The 25313-nt window shown below is 50.9% G+C and overlaps 1 protein-coding gene across 2 annotated transcripts in view; it reads left to right on the top strand.

Moving 5' to 3' along the window:
• The window catches only part of COL5A3 (collagen type V alpha 3 chain), a 39647-nt gene extending 29262 nt beyond the window's left edge, over positions 1-10385 (top strand). For both annotated transcript variants that reach the window (XM_084885641.1, XM_084885640.1), the window contains exons 54-67: positions 18-71; positions 299-352; positions 550-657; positions 824-877; positions 1320-1373; positions 1529-1636; positions 1893-1946; positions 2028-2063; positions 2472-2525; positions 4463-4679; positions 4777-4889; positions 6306-6374; positions 8865-9104; positions 9197-10385. In XM_084885641.1, coding sequence (XP_084741767.1) covers positions 18-71; positions 299-352; positions 550-657; positions 824-877; positions 1320-1373; positions 1529-1636; positions 1893-1946; positions 2028-2063; positions 2472-2525; positions 4463-4679; positions 4777-4889; positions 6306-6374; positions 8865-9104; positions 9197-9343 — 1362 coding nt within the window. In that variant the 3' untranslated portion in view covers positions 9344-10385. The remainder of the gene's footprint in view (positions 1-17; positions 72-298; positions 353-549; positions 658-823; positions 878-1319; positions 1374-1528; positions 1637-1892; positions 1947-2027; positions 2064-2471; positions 2526-4462; positions 4680-4776; positions 4890-6305; positions 6375-8864; positions 9105-9196) is intronic.
• The last annotated feature ends 14928 nt before the right edge of the window (positions 10386-25313 follow it).

The following is a 25313-nucleotide window of genomic DNA, read 5'->3' as shown; positions in this document are numbered from 1 at the left end:
TTTTATAATCTCCACAGGGTCCGCCTGGTGCTTCTGGGGAGCCCGGCCCCCCAGGGTCCCCTGGAAAGAGGGTGAGTGATGACCTACCTCCTGGCTGCCCTGGCTCCAACCTTATCCCACTCACCCCTTCAGTCCCTCACTCACCCCCACAGGCTCCCCACCCCCACAAGTCCCCACTTATCCCCACAGACTCCCACTCACCTCCAAAGACCCCCATTCACCCCTTAGATCCCCACTCACACACACAACCTCCCACTCACCCCTAAAGGGCCCCCTCTAACTGTCTCTCTCTTCTCAGGGTCCTCCTGGCCGCCTGGGTCAAGAAGGCAGAGAAGGGGAGAAAGGGGCCAAGGTGAGTGCACCTGCCCAGGGAAGGGTCCCTGCCCTGACCCCTCAGCCAGCAATTGAGCCGTCAGAATGGGGAGGGGCCCGGTGACCACCACAGGTGCCCCAATTCCCTCCCCCGGCCCTGAAGATTCTTGGTTAGTGGTCAGGAGGCAGCTGCACCCTGACTCTCTCTGCCCCCCTCCCTTGCCCCATCCATTTTAGGGGGAGCCAGGTCCTGATGGGCCCGTAGGGAGGACAGGCCCCGTGGGGGCTCGAGGGCCCCCTGGACGTGTTGGGCCTGAGGGTCTTCGAGGGATCCCCGGCCCTGTGGTGAGTGGGGCGGGAACAGGGGTGGGTGGGGGTGGGATCAGGACCTCCCTGTGTGCGTACACTTTTAATTTCCCATTGCAGTTGGGAGGGGCTGGCCCTGGTGGGGGTCGGGCATTCATACTGGGTTCTGGTGGGGTGCAGCTCCCCATGTTGTGTTTCATCCCAGGGTGAACCAGGCCTCCTGGGACCTCCTGGACAGACAGGCCCTCCTGGTCCCCTGGTAAGAGACTTCCTTGTCCCTGAGGCTCTGGCACAAGAGCCACTCAGTGACCAGCGAATGATCATGGTGCTGACGACCTCTCACTGACTATCTGCAGGTCTACCCTGACCACGATTACCATCTACCCTGACCACTTATCTTGATGGTCTACATGACCACAATGCCCCTCCATCTTTATAGGCCAACATGACCATCAATCTTGATAGTCTACATGGCCACCAGGCTGATCTCCACCACTGAGCATCCATATTGGTCACCCTCCAGCCAGTCCCTTCATTACTCCTTGTCATTCCTCCTCCCTCCTGACCATCCCCATGATCACATTCCCTAGCAATTCCCCTTGAAGTCCGGGAAATTTCCCATTTGACCACCCCCAGTCACCCACATGGATCTTAAGATTTTATGTGTGAGTCTCATCAGCGGATGCTCCTTCTCCATCCAGGGGCCCTCTGGCCTCCCAGGGCTGAAGGGAGATGCTGGCCTCAAGGGGGAAAAGGTAAGAATACCTCCTTCCATTATTTCCTTCCCTCATGCACCTCCATTCCCATTGGGGTCTCCTCTGTTCCCAGAATGCATTACCCCAAGGCTCTAGGAGAAAAACCTCCCAGCACCCCCTTTTCTTCCTCCCCACACGCCTCCTTTGTCCTCCAGGGCCACATCGGGTTAATCGGCCTCATTGGCCCCCCTGGGGAGGCTGGCGAGAAAGGGGACCAGGGGCTGCCAGGCGTGCAGGGCCCTCCTGGCCCCATGGGAGAACCGGTGAGTGAATGTCCTGCCCCAAGTGGGAAGAATGTGTTGAAAGGAGGGGATGGCTGGGGAGGCAGAGAGGGGCTTGTTTGTGGGCCGTGGGGGTGAGGGAAGCCCACGTCTGGAATGATAGGGGTTGTGTCTGGGGAAAATGGGGTCCTACCTGGGAACCTGAAGGCTGGAGGCTGTGTCTTGAGGGAACTGGAGGCTTTTCTGGAACATGGAGAGATGAACCCTGTCAGCGATGACCCTGGTGTCCTTTCTCCAGGGTCTCCCAGGTCCCAGTGGCTCTCTGGGCCCCCCCGGACCCCCAGGCGTGGCAGTGAGTATGAAGGGTCTGTGAGGTGGGGGTCACCACGGTGAGCCAGCCAGGACTCCATCTCTCTCTGTCTCTACCCCGCAGGGCCCTCTGGGACAGAAGGGCTCAAAGGGGGGGCCGGTAAGTACCCCCTCTCCCTGGGGCTCCCACATTTCAGTTCCCCACCCCTCCACTGCGCCAGAACCCTCAATAATTCCTGTGCATTCATCCATTTGTTTAGTCACTCAGTCACACATTCAACACGTACCATTGTATTTCATCAAATCTAAGCTGCTATCAGTTGCAAAATACACCATTATTTTATAAACTGCCATAGACGAGAACAATTCTGCCAAAGAACTATGACTTGCCAGAGATGTTAAGATGCTGATTTCAGAGATGTTGAAACATGGAAGGAAAATGTGTGCTTTACTCTTGGTGCTAAAAGTTGCATGTCTCTGCCCCAGGGCTGTGTGTGTGTGTGTGTGTGTGTGCATACATGCATGTGTTGGCAGGAAGGGGTCTCCATAAACAGTTTTCTCCCTACAGGGTTCTCTCGGCCCCCGTGGAGACACTGGCCCTCCAGGCCCCCCAGGTCCCCCGGTAAGTTCCCCAGGGATGAGGGTTGGAGTGTACCGACTGGTTCTCCAAGTGCTCAGAACCAGGTGGGGCACCCAGATGTACAGGGAGGCAGGCACCCACCAGATGTTCAGAGGAGTCAGGGCACACACCAGATGTTCAGGGGAAGCAGGGCACCCACCAGATGTTCAGAGGAGTCAGGGCACACACCAGATGTTCAGGGGAGGCAGGGCACCCACCAGATGTTCAGAGGAGTCAGGGCACACACCAGATGTTCAGAGGAGTCAGGGCACACACCAGATGTTCAGGGGAGGCAGGGCACCCACCAGATGTTCAGGGGAGTCAGGGCACACACCAGATGTTCAGGGGAGGCAGGACACACGCCAGATGTTCAGAGGAGGCAGGGCACCCACCAAATGTTCAGAGGAGTCAGGGCACACACCAGATGTTCAGAGGAGTCAGGGCACACACCAGATGTTCAGGGGAGTCAGGGCTCACACCAGATGTTCAGGGGAGGCAGGGCTCACACCAGATGTTCAAGGGAGGCAGGACACACGCCAAATGTTCAGGTGCTGGGGTTCTTGTCCCAGCATTACCAAGGGGTGCTGCAATCTGGAGAAAGGGGCTGATGCATAGATTAAGGAGTCCAACGACGAAAGATAATTTTGAAAGGCATTGGGGGTCAGAGGAGCTTCAGCTAAAGGAAATAAAGACTACCACTTGTCTAAGGACCCCATGCTGTTTCTTAACACAATTTGTCCTAAGGCAAGGTGGAGATAATACACTTCAAAAGGTAAGGTTTACAGAAGCATTGTCAGTTTGGGGAATAGTCTATAGCCGTTCAGGTGTTTGGCCAACAGAAGGCAATAACATGCAGATTAAGATGCTCTGAGCTGTCTGCCAGCAAGCAATCATCCTACTCAGGTTTGAGGGAAGTGCCATTTAGCCGTTTCAACAGGTAAACTACATATGTGGCTCAGTCCTTTTTGAGCTCCCAAGCTTCACCAACTTTTTAAAAATATATATATTTTATTGATTTTTTACAGAGAGGAAGGGAGAGGGATAGAGAGGTAGAAACATCGATGAGAGAGAAACATCAATCAGCTGCCTCTTGCACACCCCTACTGGGGATGTGCCCGCAACCAAGGTACATGCCCTTGACTGGAATCGAACCTGGGACCTTTCAGTTCGCAGACTGACACTCTATCCACTGAGCCAAACCGGTTTCGGCTTTACCAACCTTTTGATGAAACTCTTGTAATTATGACACGCTGGAATTGGTTCCTGGCATTCAGGGCACCTACCATATGTTCAGAGGAGGCAGGGCACCCACCAGATGTTCAGAGGAGGCAGGGCACCCACCAGATGTTCAGGGGAGGCAGGGCACATGCCAGATATTCAGAGGAGGCAGGGCACCCACCAGATGTTCAGGGGAGGCAGGGCACCCACCAGATGTTCAGGGGAGGCAGGGCACATGCCAGATATTCAGAGGAGGCAGGTGCTCTGAAAGCTGAAGAGGGATCTGGGCTGTGTGTGTGTGTGTGTGTGTGTGTGTGTAGAGATTAGGGGGATATCCATGGAATGCTGACTGAGTCTTCTCTCCAATCCATCCTTCCCCCTGTCTCTTTCTCCAACTCTTCTGTCTCACCTGCCTCTCTGTCTTTGTCTCAAATACTTGTTCCATTATTTTACCATTTCTCTCTCTCCCTCTCTCCCTCTCTCCCTCTTTCCCACTCTCCCTCTCTCCCTCTCCCTCTCCCTATCTCCCTCCCCCACCCCCTACTTCTATCTCTCCCAACTCTCCTGTCCCTGTTCTGTCTGACCCTCCTCTGACTCTCCCCCTCACCTTTCTCATCTCGCCCGCCCTTGTCTCTCTGCCTCCCATGCCTCTTCCATTTCTGCTGGCTCTCTCCCTGTCTCTCCCTTCCTGCTCTCTGCTCTCTATCCCCACCTCTGCTCAGGGTCCGACCTCAGAGCTGCATGGGCTGCGCCGGCGCCGGCGCTCGGTCCGCAGCCCGCGGGCGCTGGAGGCCCCGGAGGGCGGCCTGGAGGAGGTCCTGGCCTCGCTCACGTCGCTGGAGCTGGAGCTGGAGCAGCTGCGGCGCCCTCCCGGCACTGCCCAGCGCCCGGGCCTGGTGTGCGGCGAGCTGCACCGCAACCACCCGCACCTGCCGGACGGTGAGGTCCTGCCCTCCCCGGGCAGGCGGGCAGGCGGGCGGGCGGGCGGGCGGGAGCCGTCGGGGCCGCCCCCTCACCGCCCCCGCGTCTGCCGCAGGGGAGTACTGGATTGACCCCAACCAGGGCTGCGCGCGAGACGCTCTCAGGGTTTTCTGCAACTTCACGGCGGGAGGAGAGACCTGCCTGTACCCCGACAAGAAGTTCGAGACCGTGAGTGCCCCTGGGGGCGATCGTGAGCGGAGGAACGGGGACTGGTCTCCGCCCGCCCTGACTTTGCCTTCCTTCAACCAACGTCTATTGAGCATCTAGTGTGCACCAAGCGCTGGGGCTACAGCGGAGAATAAAACTCCCCCCCCCCCCCCCACTTTTATGGAGCTTGCCTTCTTCGAGGAAGACAGGCAAGGACACCCAGCAGAGAGATCACGAATGGAGGCAAACCTTTAAGCAATGCTGACCTGTGTCAGGCCCGTTCTAATCACTTAGGTGCTTTCACTTACTGAGCCCTAACCACCAGATGTGCTAGTTCTGTCTTCATCCCCCCAGACAGGGAAACCGAGGCACAGGGAGGTGACCAGGCTACCCATGACAGTCTGGCTCCGGAGTCCCAGCCCCTAACCACTAGGCTATTGCCTCCTCCGACCTGGTGTCTTATAGGCCCCGTGGGCTCACTGTCCTCCAGGCTGCAGGCTGAGAGGTGACATCCGCTGGACCCCAGAAATCCCGGGCCCCTCCATCAGGCAGCCCTGAGCCTAACCGCCTCTCACACCCAGCACCAGGCTTAGAGGAGGGCGAGCAGCACCACCTCTGGACCGCCTGGATTGGAATCCAAGCCTGTCGCCTCGGTGTTTTAATCTGTAAAATGGGCGTAAGCAAGTACCTACCCCACAGGGTGGTTGTGCGATCGCAGTACTGACGCACATATCAGGAGATACTCATGATACACCGACGTGGCACTAATATCTCTACCGCAAGTAAAACACGCAGCCCGCATAGGTCCTGCAAAAATGCATGGCAATGCTCTTCTGATATGTTATTATTTTTAACTGGTCGGAGTCCTGGGTGTGTGGCACTCAGACCTCCTAGGCACAGGAGCTGGAAGGCAGGTCTTGTTCTCTAAACAGCTGCTGACATCCCAGGACTGCTCCCACTCCAGCTCACCACCCTCCTGCTCAGACAGAAAGAAGCTGGAGAGGGAGTGAGGAAGGGTCTAGGTTTGGGTTGCCCAGACTTTGGGCAAGTCATTTATTGAGGAGGCGATCCCAGGAGGCAGCAGGAGGGGAGAGGAGGATGCGGGAGGGATGGAGAGAGGCAGCGGGTATTGCTAAAATGTCACCAATGAGCGCCCGCGGCTCCGTTTCACTGAGGACTTCTGGGAAACGTGGAGAGCGAGCACCTGGAAGCTGTCCCACCCGGGCAGAGAGGGAGCTGGGGCATCCAGCCACCACCTCTTCCCCTCTTGTCAGTCACCAGTTGGGCCTTGCCCTGTGCACCAGCCACGCCCACTCCCATGGCCAGACCATGGCCCCACCGTCCCAGATACTTACAACCTGCAGCCCTCCTGGATGGGAGGTAGATGCAGAAAGGACATGGTGGGTGCCTGCTACTGACCCTCCCCCCCTTTCCCAGGTGAAACTGGCCTCCTGGTCCAGGGAAACGCCGGGAAGCTGGTATAGCACCTTCCGTCGAGGGAGGAAGGTGAGTTGCTGAAGGCTGAGGGCGCAGACAGTATGAAAAGTGTGGGAACCAGTGTGTGGTGTCGGGAGAGGGGGTTCGAGGGGTGAGGGGAACAGGACAGACTTGCCTCTGCCTTGTGGGTGAGCTGTAGGCTGGGGAGGGAGGTGAGTGGGGCGGCATCCGATGTGTGGTGGGGGAAGCCCGGGGCATGGCGGAAACCCAGAGTCAGTGCTGGAAGGACCTGCGGCTCCCTGGGCAGAGTCACAGCTCAGCTGAGGCCGAAAGAGTGAGCTGGGTTGGTGAGTTCAGGACGACGAGAAAAAGTGTGGCAGGCACGGGGACAGCATGTGCAAAGGCCCAGAGTCAAGAGGGGGTCTGGTGAAATTAAAGAAGAAGAAGCCGCCAAAACCGGTTTGGTTCAGTGGATAGAGTGTCAGCCTGCGGACTGAAAGGTCCTGGGTTCGATTCTGGTCAAGGGCAGGGCGGAGGAACGGGGACTGGTCCGTTCTTGGTTGCGGCCACATTTCCCATAGGGGGTGTGCAAGAGGCAGCTGATCGATGATTCTCTCTCATCGATGTTTCTAACTCTCTATCCCTCTCTCTTTCTCTCTGTAAAAAAATCAATAATATATATATATATATATATATATATATATATATATATTTTTTTTTTTTTTTTTTTAAAAGAAGAAGAAGAAGAAAAGCTACGTGCTCTGCTTCAGAGAGTGCAAGGGGGGATGTAGTTAGAGCAGAGGCTGGGAGGTAGGGAAAGGCGAGGCCCGCCTCCCCAGAAAGACCCGGGGGCAGGAGGGAGTCCTAGGACATGTTTGAGAGAGGGAGGGACCCAGTGCAAACCTCCGTTTTAGCAAAATGCCTCTGGGGCTGCTGCTGCTGGTGGTTGTTGAGACTGGAGCCTGGAAGACCAGGAAGAGACAGATGTGCTGATCCAGGAGAGGGAGGAGGGGCTGGTGCTATGGGGACAGAGAGGAGGGCGTGACTTGGAACAATATCCAGGAGGGCAGGCTCATAGGACCTAGTAATTGATGAGCTGCAGGGGCGGGAGGAGACAGGTATGGCCCGGTTCCCGATTGGGGAATATGGTGTCTGCTGAGATGCTGAGATATGTGAGAAGACCAGGTTTAAGGGGCCAGGGACCTTGGGTTCAGTTTGGGACTCCTTTATGTAATGTATATTTATATGCTGGGCACTGGGAACATAGCAGCAAATTAAACACAGTTCTTGACTTCATGAAGTTGATATTCTCCTGGGAATATAACCAAGGAAACAGACGGCCCAAGGAAACAAATAAAGCTGTGGTATAATGTAAGTCGGTGTCTTGGTTTGGATTCCTCTCAAATCGAGGAGGTGATTCCAGAAAATATCAGCCGGGGGACGTGGACAGAAGACAGGAAAGAGAAGGAAGTCAAACGATGCATTACGGGTGCATTGTCTCAAGCCAGTGATATGTTCTTAGTATACTTTATTTAACCCAATGTATCCGGATTATTGGCAGAGCAATATGAAGATCATGGAGGCACTTTACTTTTTTTTTTTTTTTTCTTTTCATAGAAGTTCTTCAGAGTCTTGTGCATTTTTTTTTTTTTACCTTCACAGGACATTGTAATCTGGAAGTTAAATTTCATCGGAAATGCTTGATCCGTACTTAGCTTTCATAAAACCTGCAGTTGGGAAAGTAGATCTCAATACTCAGTTTGTTCCAAGCCTAAGTTTTGAGGTACCTGGGTGGAGGCTAAGTGAAGAGTTAGGAATTTAAGTGAAGAATTTGAATTAAATAATTAAATAAAAAATTTAAAATTAAACAAAGTCAAAAAATAGTTTCTCAGTCTCATCAGCCACATTTTTCTTTTGGGTTACTCCTCACCTGAGGATATTTCTTTTTTTTCTTCTTTAAAAAAAAAAAATATATATATATATAAAATTGATTTTTTTATAGAGAGGAAGGGAGAGGGAGAGAGAGTTAGAAACATCAGATGAGAGAGAAATATCGATCAGCTGCCTCTTGCACACCCCCTACTGGGGATGTGCCCTCAATCAAGGTACATGCCCTTGACTGGGATCGATCGAACCTGGGACCCTTGAGTCCCCAGGCTGATGCTCCATCCACTGAGCCAAACCGGTTAGGCCCTGAGGATATTTCTTCCATTGCTTTTCAGAGACAGTGGGAGGGAGAATGGGAGGGGGAGAAAGAGAGAGAGAGAAACATGGATGTGAGAGAGACACACGGAGTGGTTGCCTTCTGCACGTTGCCTCCACCATCTCTCCTTGACTGGGGAGGTGGGGAGCGAACCTGCAACCCAGGTACATGCCCTTGACCAGGAATCCAACCCTGAGACCCTTCAGGGCATGGACCTGTGCTCTAACCACTGAGCACCCTGGCCAGGGCTCATCAGCCACATCTTAAGTGCTCAGTAGCCACCATGCCCAAGGGCTCACAAGAGAGCGATGAAGGGCGAAGGGGGCGTCCTCACCTGCTGCTCTGCCCCACCACAGTTCTCCTATGTGGACGCCGATGGGGCCCCCGTGAGCGTGGTGCAGTTGACCTTCCTGAAGCTGCTGAGCGCCAGCGCCCGCCAGAGCTTCACCTTCTCCTGCCAGAACGCCGCCGCCTGGCTGGATGCGGCCGCCGGGGACCACAGCCGCTCCCTTCGCTTCCTGGGGACCAACGGAGAAGAGCTGACCTTCAACCAGACGGCCCCGGCCACCGTCACTGTCCCCTACGACGGCTGCCAGGTCCGGGAGAGGGCAGGGGCTGGCCGGGCAGGGAGGGGAGGCCCCGATCCCCCATCCCCCCTGACTCCCCGCCTGTGTCTTCCCACCGCCAGCTCCGGAAGGGACAGGAGAAAACCCTCCTGGAGTTCAGCTCTTCCCGGGTGGGGTTTCTGCCCCTGTGGGACGTGGCCGCCGTCGATTTTGGCCAGACGAACCAGAAGTTTGGGTTTGAACTGGGCCCTGTCTGCTTCAGCAGCTGAGCGTCTGGAGGGGGTGGGCGGGGCCACGAGGGAGCCCCAGGTGGGGCACACTGGTGCTGAGGCTTTGAAGCCACCTATTTATCGTCTCTCTCTCCGGTGCCTGTGGACTCAGAGGGAAGTCTGCTCGTCATGGTCAAGCAATGCCCCTGCTCCACTCTCTGGGGGCTGCGGGCTGGACTCCCCTGGCTCAGGAGTCCAGCCTCCCCCTCCCCCCCCCCCCCCCATCTCCTTCCCGCCCTTGCTGGAGTGATGCAGGCTTTCTACCCTCCGTGCCCGTTCCTCCTGCAACTCCCACGCCTGATCCCCCACGCAATGAACTTCTAATCCAGAGCTGATGAGTGCCCCCCGCCCCTGTCTTTCCCTTCCCAGGCAGTACCCCAACACCCCTGGTGCTACCCTCCCCACTAGTTAAGCACTGGACCTCTCCTGATCCCAGTCTGGGCCCCTCCCCTCGTTCCTCTCTTCAGGTGGGTTCAGAGAGAAGGACCTGAGGTCAGACGCAGCCTAGGCCCAGCTCTGAACACAGGCCCCCTCATAGCCCACTATGCCAGATGGTTTGGGGACCAAGGTGCGGGGTAAATCAGGATCCTGATGGTGCTGTCCTATTTATACCGGGATCTACATTAAAAGGGAAAACCCCCCTCTGTTATATATTTAATCTGCTTCCTCCTTACAGAAGGCTGGGATATGATGAAAGAGATTCTAGCATAACGCCCCCATTCCCACCCCCCACCCTCTTCCCCAGGGCACAATTGGCATCTCAAGTCTGAGAATAAACCACTGAACTGTGTCCCTGTCTGTGTCCTTCATCTGGTGCTGCCCGCATCTTCCTTAGGGTCTGTCTATTGTATCACCATCTGTCTTAACTGTGTTGTTAGGTGGAGGTGGTTTGAAGGGGCGGGGGAACCCAGCTATAATGGGACTCACTGGAGGTGGTGGGCCTGTTCGTTAACTCAGGAAAAGTTGAAAATACTAGATCTCTAAGAGAGTAGATCTTAACTTTCCTCACCACAAAAAAATAAAGAATAATTATGTGATGTAATACAGGTGTTAGTGAATCATTTTGCAATATATATGCAGATCAAATCACCACATTGTACCCTTAACTTGCATCTTACATGTTATACTAGAGGCCCAGTGGACAAAATTCATGCATGTGGGGGGAGGTCCCCTCAGCCCAGCCTGCACCCTCTGGGATCCCTCTCACAATCCAGGACTGCTGGCTCCCAACTGCTTGCCTGCCTGTCAGCCTGATCACCCCCTAACCACTCCACTGCCAGCCTGATCGATGCCTAACTGCTCCCCTGCCAGCCTGATGGCCCCTAAATGCCCTCCCCTGATGGCCTGGTCACCCCTAACTGCCCTCCCTTGCCAGTCTGGTTGCCCCCAACTGCCCCCTCCTGCAAGCCTGGTCCCCCCCAACTGCCCTCCCCTGAAGGCCTGGTGCCCCCCAATTGCCCTCCCCTGCAAGTCTGGTCCACCCCAACTTCCCTCCCCTTTAGGCCTGGTCATCCCAACTGCCCTTCGCTGCTGACCATCTTGTGGTGGCCATCTTGTGTCCACATGGGGGTCACCATCTTTGACCACATGGGTTGGCCATCTTGTGTGTTGGAGTGATGGTCAGTTTGCGTATTACTCTTTTATTAGGTAGGATATGTCAAGTATATCTCAGTAAAGCTGGAAAAAATGTGAACCCATTAAGGCCTCAAGCTTGAAAAAAGAAGGAAAAGAAGAAAGAGAAGGAGGGAGGGAAGGAGAGAAGGAAGAAAGGAAGGGAGAATGGAAGGAAGGAAGGAAAGAAAGAAAGAAAGAGAAAGAAAGAAATAAAAGACAGCCAGATCTCCATGTTAATCTTGATTAGGCCAGGAGACACTGGCTAAGCTGAGGGGATTCATGGAGAGATGACATGGGATGTGGTTTTGATTTGAAATGAAAGGACTAGATGTCAAAGGTCTGGGTTGAAAGTCGGGGGATGAGTTGGAAGTGAAGAGAACCTTGTTAGGAGTTGAGCCTTGAAGTGAGTTTGGGGCTGGAATTTAGGGGTTGAAAATGGGTTGAAGATGAGTTGAATTGGAGGTGGGTTTGGAGTGAGTTGAATGAGTTTGGGGTTGTGAATTAATGATATCTGTTGAGGTGGAGGTTGGACAATGAGTGGATTGAGTTCAGGGATTGGAAATGGATGTTGGATTAAATTTAATTAGGGTTGCTTTGAGATGTAGGATGAACCGAGTAGAGGTACGTAGCAGTTGCTATGGGTAGGGGGTGGGAATTGTCAGTTTGGTAAGTCAAGATTGGATCAGTTAAGATGAGAGTTGAGTTTGAGGTGGCTTGAATTGGGGATTAGATGTTGGGTTGAGTTATTTATTGAGATGTAATTCAATACCATATAATTCACTCATTTGAAGTATACAATTAATGGTTTTTAGTACATTCACACACTAGTGAAACCATCACCACAATCAATTTTAGAACATTTTCCTCACCTCAAAAAGAAATCCTATATCCATTAGCAGTCATTCCAAAACTCTCAGCAGTAGGCAACCACTCATCTTCTGTCTATGGATTTGCCTATTTTGGACATGTCATGTAAATGGAATCTTACACTATGTGGTCCTTTGTGTCTAATTGTTTTAAGGCGTATGCTGTAGTGTACATCAATACTTCATTCCTTTTATTTTTATTTATTTGTTTATTTTAAAAAATATATTTTATTGATTTTCCACAGAGGGGAAGGGAGAGGGATAGAGAGTTAGAAATGTCGATGAGAGAGAATCATCAACCAGCTGCCTCCTGCACACTCCCCACCAATGTACATGCCCCTGACCGGAATCGAACCTAGGACCCTTCAGTCTGCAGGCTGATGCTCTATCCACTGAGCCAAACTGGTTTCGGCCATTCCTTTTATTATTGAATGAGAGACCCGGTGCACGAATTTGTGCATGGGTGGGATACCTCGGCCTGGCTGGCGATCAGGGCCAATTTGGGTTGCTGGTTGAGGGGGAGGGACTTCTGGAGGTTGGCCAGCTGTGGGAGGTTGGCTGGCTGCAGGAGGTTGGCTGTGGGAATGCACTGACCACCAGGGTGCAGCTCCTATGTTGAGTATTTGCCCTCAGGGTGGTCAATACTTGTCATAGCAATTGATCGACCAGTTGTTCACTCACTTAGGCTTTTATATATAATATATAGATAATATTTCATTGTCTGGATAGACAACATTTTGTCTACCCATTCACCAGTTAATGGAGATTATTGAGTTGAGGTAAGAGTGATGGAGAGCATGTGTGTTGAATTGGGTCAAATGAGGTTGGGTGGGTAGAGGTTGTAGGTTGGGGTGAATGCTTTCACCAAACCAGGAACTTACCCTACTTCTCCTGCCACCAGACCCCCTAAGGTCACCTGAATAATTGTCTTAGATTTCTTTACTCAATAAATGTCACTAAGAATCTTACCACCATGTAGAGTGTTGATGTCCAGAGGTTGATTGATGAGTTCACTCATCACACACTTATTTTTTTATTTTTTTTTATTTTTTTAAATTCTTAAATCATCACACACTTATTTGTTTCATTCTATTGAGTGTTTAGTCAGTACCAGGCACTGTTCCAGATGCTGGGAATAGAAGAGCAATGTGGTTGCTGCCCTCAGAATGTTACTCCTGAAGGAGATGATAGTTCTATATAAATGTGATCTCAAGTAATGGTTGTTGTGAAGGAAAGTCAAACAGGTTGCATGGCTAGAGAGTGATGGGGTGGGCAGCTAGAGAGGCTTCATTGAGGAGATGACACTTGAGTGGAGGCATGTAGAATGTGAGGGGAGAGCCATGTAGAGTCTTATGGAGTCTTGAGGAAGTATTCCACACACAGCGAAGAACCCAGAAACCCTCCAATACCAATGAAGGCTCTTGAAGGGATGCTGTTTCTCTTGGTCACCTCTTCTCCTGATTTGTTGCTTTTGCTGATTTCTTCACCCCGTGCTTTCTTCTGTCAACCCAAATGTAGACTGGACTTGCTTTCCTTTCAGTTTATGTCCCAAACATCTTTTTTAAAAATATATTTTTTGATTTCAGAGAGAAAGGAAGAGGGAGAGAGAGAGATAGAAAATCATCAATGATGGGAGAGAATCATTGATTGGCTGCCTCCCGCATGCCCCCCACTGGGGATCGAGCCCGCAACCCGGGCATGTGCCTTGACTGGAATCGAACCTGGGACCTTTCAGTCTGCAGGCTGACGCTCTGTCCACCAAGCCAAACTGGCTAGGGCTCTCCCAAACATCTCTACCTCAAGAATGTATATGGTAGCACTGACACTGTGTGTTATTTCTCTTCCTGTGTACACGTGAGAACAAACACCTTTTCCATCTTCCCTTGCAGTTAGATTTGGGCCATGTGACTGAGTTTGGGCTAATGGGGGTGTGGGTAGCGATAAAACTTCCTACATAGTTATCCATAGTCCTCCATGATCTTTCTCCCCATTCCATGGTGACTCCATAGTGACTTTGGAGATCCCATAAATATGTAGGATGGAGGTGTCAGTTACAAAACTATGATAGAAAGGAGCCTGGTTTCCTGCGTAACTGCTTGGAGGAATGCTACCAAGGAGACCTCCATCAGATATGACCAAGAAATAATTTGTTTTAAGCCCTTGATATATATATATAATCCTCACCTGAGGATATGTTTTTCATTGATTCTGGAGAGGAAGGGAGAAAGAGAAAGAGAGAAACTTCTATGTGAGAGAGAAGCATTGATTGTTCACCCTAATCAGGATCAAACCTGACACCTGGATATGTGCCCTGACCAGGACTTGAACCCGAGACCCTTTGGTACATGGGATAATGCGCCAACCCACTGAGCAACACTGGCCAGGGCCAAGCCTTTGAGTTTTCTAAGGGTTGCTTGCTATAGCAGCTAACATGAATTATCCTGCTACAGTGAATGCATCTGACATTTACTGAAGGTCAGCATGTGAACATGGGTGTGAACCAGGAGGTATCATTGCAAGACAATTAACAAGTTAAAATTTAATATGGAATATCCTTTTTCTCAAAACTGCCCATCATTGTGAATTTGCCACTGGAGATGTGCTTTCGCCAAGTCTGCATTTCCTGCCATTCTGCTGCCCTCTCTCATCTCTCCCTCCCGACATCTCTCCCCGCCTACCCACTTCATCCCCTTCCTCTAAGGCTGTCTACATGCAGATCATATTTACCTCACTTTATTATGAAAAACCATTCACTCAGCCCTTCTTACAGACCATATCTTCACGCCCACAGGATCCATGATTAGTTCAACTGACACTGTTGATAACGATAATGATAATGACTGAGCATGTACATGCCAAACACTGTTCATCACATGTGTTCCCTGGGTGGATGTACTTGTTCCTCATCGCAACCTTAAAGGAAGTTGCTGTTACTATCCCCATTTTGCAGAGGAGGAAACTGAGGAACAAAGAGGTGGAGAAATTTTGCTCAACAAAAACCCGTCATCTCCATTGATAGAATTCTTCCCTGTCATTTTAAAAATGACATCTGCCCTGGCTGGGTGGTCAGTTGGTTAGAGCTGTATTTGATTTCCGGTCAGAATACATCCCCAGTTGGTCAGGGCATGAATGGGAGGCAACCGATCCCTGTTTTCTTTCACATCTCTTTCTTTCTCTCTCTCTAAAATAATATCAATAAACATATCCTCAGGTGAGGATGAAAAGCACATATATTTATGTATATTAATATACATCCAAATACACCGCCCAGGGTTTGAATACAGATCAGCTGGCATTACCTTTTGTAATTCCAGTCTCACCCTGGTGCAGGTATTTTGGAGGGAGGAACAATTAATAGTGTAATAAGAACTCTTTAATTAGCTAAAAGCTCATTAAAGAACTAAGAAAGCGGGGCGCTGCTACATGAAAGTGTAATTGACGAAGGTGTAAGGAGGGACTTCTCAACCTCCCAGGCTCAGCTCCCTCAGCTCCCTGTACTTACTCAGCAGCGCGGCCAGCACCCGGCGCTGCTGGGAAAGCCCCCAGCTGATTTGCATATTCAGCGGCCACAATTAATCACCGCTTGTGCTTCCAGAGCAATTACACCCACTGTTCCCAGCACGGAGCTGGGTGAGGCAGCCAGTTTGTAGGCATCTGTAGCTTTCTACAGACATGGTTGGGCAGGAGGGGGGGAGGGGAGTGTGTGGAATTGCAGATTTTACACACACACATACACACAGACCAAGAGCCCGGGAATCAGACCTTCATCTTGTCACGCACTTCCCCACTCCCCGGCCACAGCTGCAGGCCACATCCAGGGCCCACAAGCAGCCTCCCAGGGGGCAGGCCATGTTATACACACCCCTACTCCCGCAGCCAGATCAGACACATTGACACACATAGCAGGCCACACACACAGTGGCACACACCCATTTGTGCCTGGACACACATCCAGAGCCCTCTCACACACATACACACAAACAAGTGTGTTCACAAACTCGCACCCAGGGACGGAGCCACATCTGCAGGGAGACACCCATTGTCACCACAGGGTGACACGCCAGGAATGCAGAGGGACACAGCCCTGCACAGAGATGAGCCACCAACACACAAGCTACAGACCCCAGGTGAACTCGACATGACCATCTCCGAAATCCCCACCCCCTCTCTCCACACACACACACACACACACACACACACACACTCATCCAACAAAGGTTACTGGGCACCTACTATGTGCCAGGGGCTGTCTAGGCTCAGGGGATCCCGCAGTGAACAAAACAAAGGTGCCTGTCCTGGAATGAACACTCCAGTGGAGCTGATAAGCCAACACAGGCGATGTCGGGTGGCACCATGGGAAAAAGAAGGCGGTGAGGCAGGCCCAAAGCCTCCTCAGGGAGGCATCCTTGAAGCAGCGGTTCCTAGAGAGAGGGAGGGAGCCAGTGACGCCCCACCCAGCCACGCGCAGGCACGTGCCATGTAGAGTCACAAAGGCCAGTCCGTCCCCACCAGGGTGGGTGCATGGCCTTGTGTCCTGAGCGGGGGACCCCCCTCCCCCCCCACCGCCCCCCACACACACCAGAGCTTTCTTTTGAGAGGTTGAGTCCGGGCCTAGCAGGTGACAGTGGAGGCTCTGGGGAGGCAGGGGAAGCTGAGACGACCGGAGACCGCACTGACCATGAGAGCTGCCCTCTTCTGCCTCGATGCTGCTCTCTTCTCCTTTATATAATACATGCCCCTCCCCATTGGTCTACTTTAAAATATATATATATATATTTTATTGTTTTTTTTTACAGAGAGGAAGGGAGAGGGATAGAGAGTTAGAAACATCGATGAGAGAGAAACATCAATCAGCTGCCTCCTGCACACCTCCTACTGGGAATGTGCCCGCAACCAAAGTACATATCCTTGACCAAAGTACATGTCCATTCCAGGAATGGAACCTGGGACTATTCAGTCTGCAGGCCATCGCTCTATTTACTGAGCCAAACTGGTTTCGGCTACTTCTTATTTTATTCATTTTTGTGGTAAAAAAAAAACCGCACGGGACATTTACCATCTTCACCGTTTTTAAGTGTTCAGTTCAATGGCATTAAGTTTTCATGTTGCTATCCCACGGATCTCTAGAACTTTTTTATCTTGCAAAACAGAGCCTCTGTCCCCAAGAAATAGAAACTTCCTGCTCCCCATCCCTCTTCCAGCTCCAGGCACTCACCATTCTACTTTCTGTTTCTGTGAAATAGGGGACCTCCTATGAATGAAATTATACAGTATTTGTCTTTTTGGGATTGGCTTATTTCACTCAGCGTACTGTCCCCAAGGGTCATCCACTCTGTAGCCTGTGTCAGAATCTCCCTCCCTTTAAAGGCTGAATACCACCCCAGTCCACAGGTCTGTCACATTTGTTTATCTCCTCATCCATCGGTGAACACTGGGTTGCTCCAAGTTCTTGGCTACTGTGAATAATGCTGCTTTGACCCTGCTTTCAATTCTTCTGGAGATGTATTCCCGGAAGAGGATTGCTCGATTTGGCATGTTTTTTTTTAAAATTGCTTTCAGCCCTAACTGGTTTGGCTCAGTGGATAGAGCGTTGGCCTGTGGACTGAAAGGTCCCAGGTTCAATTCTGGTCAAGGGCATGTACCTTGGTTGCGGGCACATCCCTAGTAGGGGTTCTGCAGGAAGCAGCTGATAGATGTTTCTCTCTCATCGATGTTTCTAACTCTCTATCCATCTCCCTTCCTCTCTGTAAAAAATCAATAAAGTATATTTTTAAAATTGCTTTCATTGAGGCACAAAATATATGATAAAACAGAGTGATATCAAGCGCTCTGTTGCATGACTGTTGACAACTGTCTGCACACCCTAAGCGAGAGGTAGACTTTCCAGCACCCCAGAAAATTCCTCATGCCTTTTTCCATGCTCCCTCCAAGACACGAGCTCTTCTCAGATACATTTCCTAGTGGGACAAAACCGATGAGTGAAACAGGCAGTGTGATGTAGTGATCAGAGCTAAGCCACTTGGTCCAAGCTTATTTATTTATTTATTTATTTATTTATTTATTTATTTATTTATTTCAGGAGGAAGGGAGAAGGAGAGAGAGATAGAAACATCAATGGTGAGAATCATCAATCGGCTGCCTCCTGCATGCCTCCTACTGGGGATTGAGCCTAAAACCAGGGCATGTGCCCTGACCTGGAATCAACCATGACCTCCTGAGTCATAGGTCAATGCTCAACCACTGAGCAACACCAGCTGAACCAAGTTTTTTTTTTTTTTTTTTTAATTATTGTTGGCTGCATTACAGATGTCCCCCATTTCCCCCTCTTTTGTCCCCCTCCACTCAGCCCCTGCCCCCCGCCAAGCCTTCCCCACACTGTTGTCTGTGTCCATAGGCTATGCCTATATACATATGTGTTCTGTGGTTGGTCACTTCTCTGTCCCTCCACCCTCCTTCCCTCTAAATCTGTCATTCTGTTCCATGTGTCCATGCCTCTGGCACCTGGTCCAACTTTTAGCCCTTCACTATCACAGGTGTGACCTTCAACCGTCTGCACCTTAGTCTTCACAGCTGTGAAATGGGGCACCTATAGGCCGAAACCAGTTTGGCTCAGTGGTAGAGCATTGGTCTGAGGTTCGATTCCGGTCAAGGGCATGCACATTGGTTGTGGGCACATCCCCGATTAGGGGGTGTGCAAGAGGCAGCTGATCGATGTTTCTCTCTCATTGACGTTTCTATCTTTCTCCCTTCCTCTCTGTAAAAAATCAATAAAATATATATTTTTTAAAAATTGCACCTATAGCATCAGGTTGTGTTGGGGTTAAATTAGTTAAATTAGATCTCACACTTAGAACATGTGTGGTAAATGCCCTGTGGTAAATGCTGTCAATGTGTTGCTGTTGTTTTAAAAGGCGCACGTCGGGGGAACTTTATAACGAACACTGTGCGTGCACCACCCACCCTCAGAAATAAAGCATCACGCACATAGTTGACGCCTTCTACACACATTTCTGCCGTTGCATGCCTCTCCTTTCCCCACCGAGGGTAGATAGATGAGTGTGGAGAATTTTTTAAACATTTTAAGTTCTGGTAAAGTATACAAAAGATAAAATTTGCCTTTTAGCCATCTCTGTGTCCAGTTCAGTGCCGTTAGGTACATTCATATAATATTATGGTGTAACTACTTCCCACCACCGCCTCCAGCACTCTCTCATCTTCCCAAACCGAAACTCTGTCCCAGTTAACACTAACTCCCTGTTTCTCCTTCCCCTGGGAGCTTCTGCTCAGAGCGTGTCTCCATGTTTCCGGCAAAGCAGGCCGTATCCATGGATGACACACACATCATCTGGCAAGTTTTTAAGCTACAACTGTACGGCGTTGAACATTTTCTTTTGTAACTTGATTTGTTAATCAATTGGGTTTTTTTTTTTTGTATCTTACCCATGTAGACACAAGTATTTCTAGTCCTGTCTTTGTAATTGCTTTTAAAATGCTTGCTTCAGCCCTTGCTGGTTCGGCTCAATGGATAGAATGTCGGCCAGCGGACTGAAGGGTCCCGGATTCAGTTCCGGTCAAGGGCACATGCCCAGTGAGGGACATGCAGGAGGCAGCCGATTCATGATTCTCTCTCGTCATTGATGTTTCTATCTATCTCCCTCTCCCTTCCTCTCTGAAATCAATAAAAATATATTTTAAAAAAATAGATGCTTGCTTCAGCATAGTTATCCGTTCTCCTACTCATGACCTTTCAGCTGTTTCCCAGGTTGCTCCTGTTCCTGCCTCCTGGCTTGTCTGTGCCGGGATGAAGGCCTCGGGGGTGTGTCACCGAAGGTGGACATTTAGGTGCCATCCTGAGGAGGGTGCTCATGCTGTTGCCCAAACGTCACGAAGTCCTTTTCCTCTCCTCACTCTCCTGAGGTTCCCTTTTGCCCCCAAGAGAAAGTCCAGTCCTTCTGTCTGGCAGCTCCGGCCTCGTGGAAATCATACCTTAGGAGGAGACCCAGCCTCCTGCACCTGTGGGCCTCCGAGCTTTGCATCTGCTCTGCTCTCTGTCCACCGTGCCCTCCTGGCTCTTACTCATCCCTCAGGTTCAGCTGCAGGGTCATTCCCTGACCCTGGACCCCAAAGCTAGATCAGGGCCCCCAATTACGCTCAGAGAAGTCTGTCCATCTGTGCATGCACCACAAGCTTAACTTCCTTTTTCCTTTTTTAATCCTCACCTGAGACACGTGGGGGGGGGGGGGGGGAGAGGGGAGAGGAAGAGAGAGAGAGAGAGAGAGAGATTGATCGATTGCCTTCTATATGTGCCCTGACTGGGGATTGAACCTGCAACCCAGGTATGTGGTTTGACCACAACAGAACTGGCAACCGTTTGATGGATGATGCTGAGCCAACTACTGAACCACACTTAACTTTCAATTACTTAACGATAGAGGCTGCCTTGTTCATGGCCACAAATTGCGTGCAGGCTGGGCCTGGAAGGTACACCTGCCCTGTGTTTGTGGATGAATGGAGGAATCCTTCCATCTCCCTCCTGGCTGGGGCAGGGACTGCACAGAGACCTGGGCTCCCTTCCCAGTCCATCACTTCCTGGCTGTGTCACCTCAGGCAAGTGGCTTAGCCTCTCTGAGCTCCTCTTTCCGTTCCTGTGAAACCTTCCTAGGGCTGTTGCAGAGGGTGAAATGAGTGAGCCCATCAGGCCCGGCTAAGGGCAGACCAGTCCTGGTAGGAGCTCCTGTGGTTCTGAGCCAAGTTCCGGCCCTGTAACCTGGCCTGGGGCCTTGTTCCTTCCTGCTTTGGCAGGACTGGGAGGCAATGCTGGGGCTCCTTGTCCAGCCAGCTCAGTTCCCAAGCCTGTAATGGGAATCACATGTGCTGGATGCCTGCCCAGCCTCCCTTCCTCCCTCCCCCTGCTCTTCCCCCAGGGAGGCCCCTGAGTCATCCTGGTCACCTCTCCCCTCTCACAGCCTCATTCCCACGCTGCCCTGGCCTGCGATACACATGTCAGAGGGCGTGTCATGTCATGGGTTTCTGTGTGTGTGTGTGTGTGTGTGTGTGTGTGTGTGTGTGTGTATACCATCTGTCTGTACTGTGTTTATGTGTGTGATTGGGTTTGAATTGTAGGTGTATGGGTGTGTTTTGTATGAACTATGTGCTTATGTTGTGAGTATGTTTGCATATGAACTGCCTGCCTGTCTTGTGTAACCATCTATGGGTCTGTGCATGTGTTAACTGTATGTCTGTTTTATGACTCTCTATGTATGTGAACTGTGTGTTTATATTGCATGCTGTTTGTGTGACTATGTTGTGGGTATGGGTGAGTTGGTGTGGGAACTGCATGTCTATACCCGGGCTCTCTGCGTGTGGGCTGTGTGCCTGATTCATGGGGTGTGTGTGTATTTTTTTGTTGGGGTGTCTGTGTGTGTGATAGGTTGCTGTGTTTGTGAGTGCTGGGTGAGTGTGGCGGGTTCACCTCTGATATTCTTCCACCATCTGACGGTGGGTGTATGTTTCTGTGGGCCCCTGTGCCTGGGATGTGTGTCTGGCTGTTTGTTGTGTGTGCTTGTTCTGGGTGGGTGTGATGTTGTGCCTGGACCATGTGTCCAGGTGTGCGTCCCTGGGTGACAGTGTGCCCATGCTGTATTTTGAGCGTAGGCTCACAGTTTGCCTGGGCAACTGGGGGATAAGTTCTCAGCCCCCATAGCTGGCTCATTCCGCATGCCTGTGTGTGTGTGTGTGTGTGTGTGTGTGTGTGTGTGTGGTGCCTGGAGGTAAGGAAGTCTCAGGAGTGGCAGCAGTTCCACAGTGAGAAATGCACAAGAGTAGGAAAAAGCGGGGCTGAATGGTGGGGACGGTGCATGGGGAACTCCAAGAGTTGAGGGTTAAACTCAGGCTTCCTCAGGAGCCTTCTCCTGGACGTTGAAAGGGGCGGTGCTCTGCTCTGTGTGAGCTCCGGAAGGGGGAAGGGGGTTGGGAGGCCTGGGCCCGGAGGGGCTGGAATGAATGGCCCTCAGGGCCTGTGGAGGGTGAAGATGGTGCTCAGCTCACCTGGGCAGGGCCAGGCCTCCTCGATGCCTCAGGAGCACTGGAAGGTGTTCCCTTGCAAACATGGCATAAAGAGCCTGGCTTCTGTAGTCAGACATGAACCCGATTATGGTCTTGGCTCTGCTGTATATCCTCTTGTGGCCTTGGTCAAGCATCTTAAGTTCTTTGAACATCAATTTTTCCATCTGAGAAGTGGGCCCTAGCCAGATGATGTTGGTGCCCTACCTGCATCCCTTCAGCCCTCACATGTTCTGGGCACGGTTTGCCCAGCCTCAGGGCTGCCTCAGCTCCCACGCTGGCCAGGCCTGAAATGCGGAGGAGCTGACGCCCCTGGACGCAGCCCTCCTCCAACAGCCATGGGTCCCGGAGAATGAACACCCAGGGGGGGACTCTCTGAGGCATGGGTTCTACTTTCTCTCCCAGGGTCCCCAGCAGGACTGACCCTCAGTTGCCCACATGGATTTGATGGGAAAGGAATAATGCACAACACACAACCCAATATAATACTATCGAGGTCAACAGTTGGCTCTGAGTCTGACAGAACTGGGTTTGAATTCCCTGTCTGCTGCTTATGGTGGCTTTGGTCAAGTTACCTAACCTCTCTGCGGTTCGAACTTTCTGTTCTTAAATTGGGGATAATTATTCCTCCCTTACAAGGTCATTTTAAGAATTCAAGGCAATAATGCATGGAGAGGACTTAGCCTGGTGTGGAGTTCCTAGTGGGAGTCTGATGAGTGGGGATGGTTCTCATTAAAAGGGTGCTGAGTAGGTTATCACACAGCCCGGAGTATTTGGGCTTCGTGAATGACAAGGTCTTCTCCAGACAGGTCAGCAGAATGAACATCCCAAGCGCATACCAAATCAGCGTTTTGCTATAGGAAAAAAAGGATTCAAATCAGGGAATGTGGTGCTTAAAAACTGTAGAAAGGCTGGCCAATGCGGCTCTAGGTTGAGCCTTTAGGATGACTGGCTATAGAACATCACTTCTGAATTGCCCCCCACCCCCCAGGACCTTCTGCCTCTGTTATCTATAGGAAGGTAAGGAATCACCCTCTGGGAACCACTAACTTCAAGAATATGTCACCACCATGGATAAACAAAACGTAGCCCATCCATACAGTGAAATAGTATCTCTACTAATAAAAGGGTAATATACTAATTAGACTGGATAGACCAGATGTCTTCTGGACATCATTCTGGATGTCCTTCCTGACAAAGCTGGGACCTGGGTGAAACTGTCCAGGGTCCTGGGTGTCTGTGGCCGGCCAGAGGGAGGGAAGCCCTGATCCTGGGTGCAGAGGCCAAGGCAGAGGCGGTTAGGGGCGATCAGGCAGGCAGGCAGTAGTTAGGAGCCAACGGTCCTGGGTTTCATGAGGGATCCCAGATTGCAAAAGGGTGCATACCGGGCTGAGGGACACGCTCTCCCATGAGCAAATTTTGTGCACCAGGCCTCTAGTTCAGCCATAAAAAGGAAGAAAATTCTGACAACATGGGTGAACCTCAAAAACATTATGCTAAGCAAAAGAAGCCAGATACAAAAGGACAAATGTATGATTCCACTTACATGAAATATATAGAATAAGCAAATTCAAAAAGACAGAAAGCAGGAGAATCCAAGATGGCTGCTCGGGTAGGCAACTAGCCGCAGCCGCACACAACAATTTTAATAAATACAACTAAAATATAAAATGGACATTACCCAGAACTACAGGAAAGTCGACTGACTGGAAATCCTACAACAAGAAGCAAGGAGAAAACCAGAAGGAAGCACGGAGGAGCTGTAAAAGCCTAAGGTACGGAGACACGCGGCGCACGCGGAGAGGACGGAGCCGGAGAGGAGGGAGGCCGAGTGCCTGGCGGGCGTTCCCTAGCGGAAAGGAGATAAAACTCCGACTGTGCTGGGCCCCCGACTGCTCTGAACCCCAGTTCTGGGCCAGACCCCGGGGACTCAGGCTCAGCCATAGGGAGCTGGGCTGTAAGTCGGAACCCCGGGGTAGCGGAGAAAGGAGGTCCCGGAGGCGCACTCACTGCCCCCAGAGAAGGGACTGCCGGCTGTGCCGCGGGATTGCCCTGACGGGAAGGAGACTGGGGCTCCAGACTGCTGTGAACGCCACCTCCAACTCCACTTCCAACTGAACTGAACCCCAGTTTCGGGCCCATTGCGGGAGAGCTTACACTGTTTGGTAGCACGCGAAAATCGAGGGCACCTTTCTCTCAGAGGCGCTTGCAACAAGTACTGAAGGACCCTGAGTCTCAGGAGTCGCATAGGGCGGGGCTGACGGAAGCCGAGGCTGTAGGCTCCACCCTGAAACGCCGCCCCATCAGGAAAGCTGCCTGCGAAAATGCCTAAACCAAATAGATCACAAAGGAAAGAAATGGAGGACAAAAAGCGACTGGATATAGAGTTCAAAACCACACTTATAGGGTTTTTCAAGAGACTCCTAGAAAAGGCCGATAAAATAAATGAGACCTATGAGGATATGAAAAGGGATCAACAAGAAATGCTAAGGGATCAACAAGAAATAAAGAATACATTGTCTGAAATAAAAAATATTCTACAGAGTCCTAAAAACAGAAGGGAAGATCGCAAGAATCAAGTCAAAGATTTGGAACATAAAGAGCCAGAAGACACTCCTCCACAGAAGCTAGAAGGCAAGAGAATCCAGAAAATTGAAGATAATGTAAGAAACCTCTGGGACAACTTCAAACGATCCAACATCAGAATCATGGGGGTCCCAGAAGATGAGAGAGAGCAAGATATCGAAAACATACTGAAAGAAATAGTGACAGAAAACTTCCCCCACCTGGGGAAAGAATTGGACTTACAAGTCCAGGAAGCACACAGAACTCCAAATAAGAGGAATCCAAAGAGGACCACACCAAGACAAATCATAATTAAGATTCCAAGAGCAAAGGACAAAGAGAGAATATTAAAAGCAGCAAGAGCTAAGCAGGTGGTTACCTATAAAGGAGCACCTATACGATTGTCAGCTGATTTCTCAACAGAAACCATGCAGGCCAGACGGGAATGGCAAGAAATATTCAAGGTGATGAATAGCAAGAACCTACAGCCAAAAATACTCTACCCAGCAAAGCTATCACTTAGAATCGAAGGTCAGATAAAGAGCTTCACTAATAAAAAAAAGCTAAAGGAGTTCATCACCACCAAACCAGAATTATATGAATTGCTGAAGGGGGTTCTTTCAGAAGAGAAAGTAAATAAAGATAAAAATATGAACAATAAATACGTAACTATCAACAAGTGAATCTAAAAACCAAGGAAATTAAAAAAAAAAATCTGATGAACAATATAACCTGTTGAATATAATAGAATCAGAGGTATGGAAGGGGAGTGAACTGATGATTCTTGGGGAAAAGGGGACAGGGGAATGTGGGAAGAGACTGAACATAAACTGTGCACCTATGGATGAGGACAATGGGGGTTG

The sequence above is a fragment of the Pipistrellus hanaki genome, assembly GCF_964339955.1.
Source record: "Pipistrellus hanaki genome assembly, chromosome: 5".
Lineage (NCBI taxonomy): Eukaryota > Metazoa > Chordata > Mammalia > Chiroptera > Vespertilionidae > Pipistrellus > Pipistrellus hanaki.
The sequence above is the reverse complement of the archived record's forward strand: the minus strand, read 5'-3'. Positions and strand labels throughout refer to the sequence as shown.